Below are 8,649 nucleotides of genomic sequence, written 5' to 3' on the forward strand. Positions count from 1 at the left end.
TTGTAGCATATAATGTGTCATATAGATCTATAACTATTAAAAAAACTACCTAATACGCTATATGCCCAAAATGCCTTACACCGCTTTGGAAAAAATCTGACTCATCAGATAACCGCAAGGAAATTAAGTAGCTTTCGCAATACCTACTTATATAACTAATTACCGTTTGGCGTAAAACACCATGGGGCTGTCCATAAATTACGTCATCGATTTTTGACGATTTTTGACCCCCTCCCCACCCCCCCTATAATCATCCAAAAATCATGCTTCAAATGACCCCATTTCCTCCTACTTCATGCTACCGTCATCCGATGTCCAGACCCCCCCCCCCCTAATTTGAAATGACGTAATTTATGAATAGCCCCCATGTAAAAAACACAATGCATAAGGGATCCGCTTTAAAATTGGTATTATTATTTTTATCTACCTATCTAATATCTGTAACAATGACGGTCACATATTAAATTAGAAGATACATACAGCCTTTTAAAAAACCGGGCAAGTGCGAGTCGGACTCGCGCACGAAGGGTTCCGTACCATAATGCAAAAAACGGCAAAAAAGAAAACGGTCACCCATCCAAGTACTGACCCCGCCCGACGTTGCTTAACCTCAGTCAAAAATCACGTTTGTTGTATGGGAGCCCCACTAAAATCTTTATTTTATTCTGTTTTTAGTGTTTGTTGTTATAGCGGCAACAGAAATACATCATCTGTGAAAATTTCAACTGTCTAGCTATCACGGTTCGTGAGATACAGCCTGGTGACAGACGGACGGACGGACGGACGGACGGACGGACGGACGGACGGACGGACGGACGGACGGACAGCGGAGTCTTAGTAATAGGGTCCCGTTTTACCCTTTGGGTACGGAACCCTAAAAACAGGCACATCAAAACAATCTTTCCAGCTCTTAGATACAACCCTTTTACTCGACACGCGTACCGAGTTATACGCCCTGCAGATAGTGCATTTGCCTCTGATTAATATGTCCCATTCCTTCGGTCCGTAACTACTGGGTTTGAGACAAACTAAGTGCGTACAATAAGTCCCGAGGAACAAGAACTTTATAGTTTTTAAGCTGAAAAATTCCTATTCACTCTTAGACTGTTAAAGGAATGAGAGGCAACCATTCTAATGCAGAGAGCACCGGAATAGAAGAAACTGCATCCGGTGTGTTTCAATCACTAGTTGTATTTGACATATGAGGTACCTACCTACTAGCTGGTTTGTTAGTGCACGACACCTTGCACTTTGTGACTATGCGCTGAAACTTGGAACAGTTGATTCTTAGATGATCTTGAGCAGATACAGACCGGGAGTCGTCGAGAGCCACGTCTCATTTAGTGGGGGGGAGGGGGAAGTTCGACGCCGCCGCGCTTCACTCGGAGCAACATTTCTCTCAAACTATATCTATTAGGGCATGTGATGTATCATTTTCGGATATATTTCGAAGGCATTTTCGGATATATGTGTAGCCTTTTTAATTGTTTAATATACATAATATAATGTGAGTGACGCGTGAGTGAGAAAGAATGTACAAACTAAAAATAATTTATGTGAATTTATTCGTTTTATAGGTAATTTATTTATGTTGTAAATTGTAATATGGATATCTTGTCCGAAATAAAAGCTTTTTAATCTAATTTAATTTATAGTTCTTATAGTTTCGGAAAAAAGTGGCTGTGACATACGTACGGACAGACAGACAGACAGACATGATGAATCCATAAAGTTTCCATTTTTTGCCATTTGGCTACAGAACCCTAAAAACAAGTTTAATGTTGTACCACTGTTAACTGAACATCGGTGGACCTTATGCCCTTTGTAATAATATCCACCGATGTACAGAAGTTTTGCTGTTTGTATACCAAGACACCAAGATTCACCAAGCACACAGCGCCATCTTTCGTACATCAGTCAAGTTATGCAAACCTTCTATGCCAGTGTGACGAGACTACGCTGATTTAATACCCTTGACAAACTGCTTTCATAGTTCGTAACAAATGCACTAGATGGCGTGAAAATTAAAATTGTATAAAGTTATATGTGCTGTCATCTGTGAATTTGATGGGTAACTAATTAGAACTCAACATAAATTATTTAACACTAGTTTACTATTTCATGTTTGTAAAATGCACTAGATGGCATGAAAATTAAAATATTTTCGGAATGTCTCCGTATTTCATTTGATTTAATTTAACTTGATTTTACATAGTTACTAGTTATTTAGTTAGTCCGTATTCTTTTTAACTATAAAGTATGCAAAATAGACTATAAGTAAGTAGAGTGAGTAGGTATTTCTAATGAGCGTTCCATATTATGCTATTTCCTATGGGCATATTCATAGTAAGTAAATGAAGCCGGCCAAGTGCGAGTCGGACTCGCCCACTGAGGGTTCTGTACAAATTTAACGTTTTTCATTTTTTTACGAGTATTACAAAGTTATAATTATAAGGTTTTTGACTATGCTTGTAGTGTAAGTCAATATTACTTGCCAAATTTCATAATTCTAGTTCAACAGAGAATAAATATTTAAATATAGGGTATTTATAACCTACTACATTTAGATTCCATTGTGAGTGTTGAAATATAGGTACCTACGAACGTACAATATACCCATATGCACTATATAAATATAAACTTTCCGATAGAGAGGGAATAACAATCACTGAGGTAAGCCGCGAACGGACAGACACTCGAACTCGAACTACGGACTCGGCGAAATTATAGGTGTTAGGATGTCTAGTTAAAGTCTACGGGATGTTAAAAACGACCATTTAAGGCGAAAGACGTGTGATTTGTTCTTTTTAGGGTTCTGTAGTCAACTATTAGGAACCCAGTTTCGCTATATCCGCCTGCTTGTTATTCACAGAATACCACTTGATAGCCTTTCAAGGCAGCTTATTAAAACAGGCGGGTGACTACTTATATTAACTACGGATCCCAACACGGAGCATGGCCCGATATATTATGCTCTTGGCAGGTTCCTATGAAAGTATTAATTTAATTGTAATTGACTTAAATTTTAAATAAATAAATAAATATTTTTTTAACATAGAATGGGTACGGTAACAACGTCAACGTAATATACATTTTCCATAGTTAGCGTTTTATTTTGGTTTATAGTTATAAATTGGAGATGACAGCTGTTCCCGTACCCAAACTATATGAAAAATACTATGAATGTTACTAGTAGTAGTAGGTATCCATTACCATCTGTCTTTACCATCTTCGGCAAACATAAAATGTTATTTTAAGTATAGGTAAGAATGCTTGATTATACTCACAATCTCAAATTAACACCTATGTTCTAAAGTTGATTTACCTACTTACCTAATTCACAAAACATGATACCGTTAAACACTATAAACTTGTTTGGCTGTCGTCTTGATAACCAGTAAATTGTAATTCTAGATATAATGTTATTACCAAATATCAGTTTATGAATAATAATAGTAACATAAAAGTAAATATTATAGTCCTAGTTGCTAAATATTTTACCTACATTGAAAGATTATAACCTACATACTCTCGGGTTCAATGGCACTCTGACGAAAACCTTCGAAACCCGTACGTAGCAGCATAGTGCCTAAGAGATACACCGTTATGGCCCACGGAGCGGCCAGCATCCGCAGTAACTGTTTACAACTCACACGGTGCAAACGCACAATGTTCTTCGAAAGTTTCTTACTTAACTTCAGCGTGCTCGGCGTTCTTATCGTCGCCCTAACATTCGACTATGTGACCAAATACTTTAGTTATTGGTATGTTCGACATATATCTTACAAAACAGCAGTGCCTTTCTTCGGGAGTGACTATCATCGAGTTCTTGGATTGAGAAACACCACCGACGAGGTAAACAAACTCTACGCTAAACATCCCAATGAAAGACTCTACGGTTGCATCAAAAGCAGAATCCCAGATTTGATAGTCAAAGATCCGGATGTAATTGAGAAGATGTTGTGTACGGATTTTGCAAGTTTCCACTGCAGGGGCCTTGGCCTGGACAAATCTCAGGATGTTTGTTTACGAAACAATTTGTTTTACGCGGAGGGAGAAAAATGGACCGTAATGCGTGAAGGAATGGAGTCATTGTTGAAAAGCATGCCTTATGAAATTGAAGACAGTTTGCACGGCTATTTGTCAGGAATCAATGGAGATACTAACGTTCAACAGTTTCTAGCTGATATATTGGATGGAACGTTTGAATACTTGCTTTTAAACAAAGATTTTACGCGAAACGAGAAGAAAATTATACAGAGTTTTAGATCCGCTGTTCAAAAACCTACCCTAGCAGAAAAGTTTAAGACCTATTTAAAGAACGTCTTTCCGTCTCTATATTTATTGTTTGGCCTGAGTACTTTACCCGGAGAAACGGTAAACAAATCCCTCGAGGTACTTGAAAAATCAAATTTAATGAAGGAAGTCAAGAGGATACGATCCGAATTTCAATTGGACATTAAAGAAAAACACAGCAAGCGCAAAAGAGACTCCGACATTGAGTTAGCAGTTTCAATTCTGGCCTCATTTATTACAGAGGGTTATATTCCGTGTCTAAATGTGCTTACTGCTTTGTTTTATGAATTAGCTAAATATCCTGAGGTTCAAAAAAAGATACGCCTTTGTAGATCGGGTGAAGATTGCGAAGTTTATTTAGATAAAGTCGTACGTGAAACTTTAAGACTGCATCCAGCGTACTCTACCGCATCTAGAAAATGTACAAAAATGTACAAATTCCCCGATGGTCTCGTAATTGACAGAGGATTGACTGCTACTATTCCTATTGAAGCATTGCATCAAGATAAAAGATTTTACGAGAAACCTGAACTCTTTAACCCAGATCGATTTGATGAAGGAGAGTTGAAGAATGCTTATGCATATGTACCGTTTGGAGCTGGCCCTAGGAAATGTGTTGGTAAGTGGCATTTATTAGTTCACCAAAATCAGTATAAGTATCGTTTTGACTACTATTAAATGCAGAACAACGCACGTGTAAGTACCTAAATACTTACGTTTAACCTTTTGAACGCTTTACGTCTTGAACAAAAACACAACTAAACGTCATTTCCACGCTAAGGGAACGGGCGCAAGCGAGCTAATGTAAACCTTACTTGAAAGTGTCAAGGTTACTTTGATAGCGTACCACCTATAGCTGTCCTTGCCGCTATGGGCACGACTTTAGGTGTTCTTGGCGTTCAAAGGGTTAGAACACCGTGATATACCTAAAACTACGAAAACCATTATGTTGAACTAACACTACCTCAATATTAGTCAGTTGACTGGTTTTTCTAGCGTCATAAGCACAGACAAGACATTCTTCAGACTGAGCATAGTTAGCTCTACCCCCTCTGCCAGGCATACGGTAGTATTACTCCATTTTCGAGTCGAAAATGTCTTTGTGTGACGTCCGTGTTTTTGAACGGACCAATCACGGCACGGGACCTCGCTCATCTCGTCCCGCGCACCCTCGGGCCTCGTATTTTTGGCAGCATCGGTTTCATGAAATAATTGCTCTAAACTCCGTCTATAGGATTCCTAGTGTATGGTCATAAGCAACCAAACTTAATAAATTTTATGTGTAAACGAGTGTTGGGATCTTGATGCCGACTCTGATTTGACACAACAATCTTAAGATTTAACAGATATTAAATACCTATACGACATTGTTGTCTCAAAGAGGATAACAATCAGCATGTGTCGGAGCACATGGTCCAACGACGCTGATTTTCAGTGGACCCTTTAACTTAAAACTTAATAATCCTTAAATTTAGAAATAAAATAAGTACGTTACAACATTAGGAACAGTAAAAAAAACACAATGTGGGGCAGGTACCTACTCGTAGTCTTAAAAATAATATCCAGCATAAAACAAAATTTGAATTATTCTAAAAACATGTGAACAAGAAATGAATGGAGAGTTTAATTAATAGGACATTGAAGATCGCTTGCGCTGATGCATGTAGTTTATCTTTATGCTGGCCGTACTTTGCGGTTTTTGAACGCATCATGGAGGGTTTATGATTATGTAGATGAAACATTTTACTGCTTGCAATGCGTATTTGCCTATATTATGTGCGTTCACATTCTTACAAACTTTATAGCTCACGGTTTCTAATAATGAACGCTAGACCGGGCCGGGCCCGGCCGAGGCGTCCGACATGTCATTTTCTATGACGACTGATCGGTGATCACGTGGTGCTTTGTGAACAAAGCGCCGGAAGCTCCGGCCTGGCCTCGGCCCGGTCTAGCGTGAGGCATCCTTTAACCCGGAAAGTTGAGTTGACACGGACACACTGTAGTGTGTGTACCACACCTTACCCACACACACACTACAAAAAACGGTACATAACAACCGTAGGTAGGTATTTGCAAGAGGCAAACTAAAAATGTATGTTGGGCGCTTTAGCTAAATGTTAACCTTTTTAAAATTCATCATCATCATCATCTCAGCCATAAGACGTCTGCTGAACATAGGCCTCCCGCTTTTAAAATTAAATATTATTTATTGAATAAGTACTTTATTTTTTCAGGTGAGGAATTATCAAAACGCATTATTAGCAGCATTGCTCGCCGCGTCCTATTGAAGTATCAAGTCAGCCCCTGCTCGAAGACTTCACCGAGGCTTCCAAAAACTGACCTCGGCTTCGCTAGGGTTATCGACAGAGATATATGGCTCAACTTTACTCCTATCGATTAGATTGTAATTAGATTTGTTCTAGCATAGTAAATTTTAGGTACTTTTAAACGAAACATAGTCTTACTACACATTATTACGTACCTACACATAGAGTTACGATTTAAGATTTTTGTCATTGACGGCAACAGTGAGAATTTTTCTCGTTTATATATTACGTTTCTTTATGTACCTTGTGTTTATTTGGTTTTGGCTTTATGATTGTTTTTATTAGTCTTATATGAATACAATCAATTAAGGAGGCATTTTTATGATAAGTACCTACCTATTCAATATTATAGTAGGTAAATTTATACTTAGCATAGTAAATTTATCCTATAGTAAATATACATATTCTACTTAAGTGGCCATTATATCTAATTGAAAAAAAATTGCTCTCTTTTGCTGCTTCTAAGAACCTTTGTAGATACTTATTATATAAATAAAAAAAACATTTTATTAAAACGCTTTCAATACATTTCCATTCAGTTACCAGCCGGCGTCATTGTGAATCATGGTAGCCCATTAAAAAAATAAATAGGAATGACAATGATCGAGAGGGATCGAAAAAACGATGAGAGAAAGCAAAAGAGGGGTTCGGAACCGGAAATATTTTCCATGGCATCCCATCGGGATGGTGCACAGTTTGAAAACAATATAACAATGTCATCTATACCTACATGTTATGTTTAACTACGGTCAGAGTGTAGTTCAAACATTTTGCTTAGAATATAGGTATTGAACTACTTTTATAGGATCTACGATTGCTTTTAAAAACAAACAATTTATTTGGTGAGTTATTTAGTGTCAAAGTAACAGTGGTTAATGTGGTGATTCTAAATAATATATAGTTCATTAACTGCCATACTTCTAAAAATTATATAGTTCATAAACTGTCATACTCCATTTTCATATGCCTACTTGAATAAACTATTTTTTATCTTTTATCTTCAATGCCCATGCAATGTCATACTCATAGCCAATGAAAATGCCAGTAGGGTTATAAAGAGAGTTGTTTATTTTAACGGAGATCCGATCGAAAGTCTTCTTCTTCCTCGCGTTATCCCGGCATTTTGCCACGACTCACATAGGAGCCTGATGGGGTCCGCTTGACAACTAATCCCATGATTTGACGTAGGCACTAGTTTTTACGAATGCGACTGCCTTCTGACCTTCCAACCCAGAGGGGAAACTAGGCCTCATTGGGATTAGTCCGGATTGGGAGATCCAAGAGAAAGTACCTACCTACCTACCACAAATCAGCCTGGCCAAAAAAGTTGTCAATCAAGTTTCATTTTTCCTTTGGGTGGATCCGTTATTCGGACGACACTTAATGACATATTGGGAACACCGTTCTCATTCCAACCATATTCTGTTGATAGGAATTTAGCAAGTTAATTTCAGAGAACAAGTTCAAAAAACAATAATCCTTCGACGTGTTTCTAAAATGTACACAATCCCCTACTATTTATTTATAAATATGTACTTATACTATAGTTCGTTTTTTTTAACATTAGAAAGAACTTGCAAGAAGTTAAGCGATCTTAACATGTCTTCTAATTGAAAAACGCTTTTTAAAAATCAAAAACTATGTATTATGAAAGCAGAAGAATATAAGTGATCGTATTAGATTCATAATTGTTACATATTTGCCGTAACTTATTTTTAAAATGTGTTTTTCAATTAAAAGACACATCAAGATTGTTTACCTTATTTCTAATGCTAAAAAAAACGAACTATAGATAGTTATACTTAACAAGGATTGTATGATTGGGTGTAGAGGCTTACTCAGGTGCTCAGTTACTGACTTTCGTCGAAGACGACTGCTCCTAAAGGTCCCTTGAAAATGTAGTTATAATACAGAAAGTGATGTTCTCAAAACGAACTTCCCAATTAAATACCTACCTTACCTACCCTACCTGCGCTAAAAGGCTTCACAATCGTTATTGTAAATAATTTCTCTATAAGTATCTTGT

At 37.3% G+C, this 8,649-nt stretch overlaps 1 protein-coding gene across 1 annotated transcript; it reads left to right on the top strand.

Annotated features, from left to right (window-relative positions):
• Positions 1-3,625: 3,625 nt before the first annotated feature.
• LOC134670822 (cytochrome P450 6B1-like) lies at positions 3,626-7,038 on the top strand. Its single transcript, XM_063528646.1, has 2 exons — positions 3,626-4,915; positions 6,531-7,038. Exons 1-2 carry the CDS (start codon positions 3,670-3,672, stop codon positions 6,695-6,697), a joined length of 1,413 nt encoding a protein of 470 aa, XP_063384716.1. The 5' UTR covers positions 3,626-3,669; the 3' UTR covers positions 6,698-7,038.
• Positions 7,039-8,649: the final 1,611 nt, after the last annotated feature.

The sequence above is a fragment of the Cydia fagiglandana genome, chromosome 1 (genome assembly GCF_963556715.1).
Source record: "Cydia fagiglandana chromosome 1, ilCydFagi1.1, whole genome shotgun sequence".
NCBI classification, from domain to species: Eukaryota; Metazoa; Arthropoda; class Insecta; order Lepidoptera; family Tortricidae; genus Cydia; species Cydia fagiglandana.

What these genes read in the sequence shown, in the direction of transcription:
- LOC134670822 (XM_063528646.1), top strand. Translation starts at nt 3,670, where the DNA reads ATGTTCTTCGAAAGTTTCTTACTTAACTTCAGCGTGCTCGGCGTTCTT. An exon ending in TGGCCCTAGGAAATGTGTTG is followed by an intron (nt 4,916 to 6,530) that starts GTAAGTGGCATT and finishes TTATTTTTTCAG; the next exon opens with GTGAGGAATTATCAAAACGC.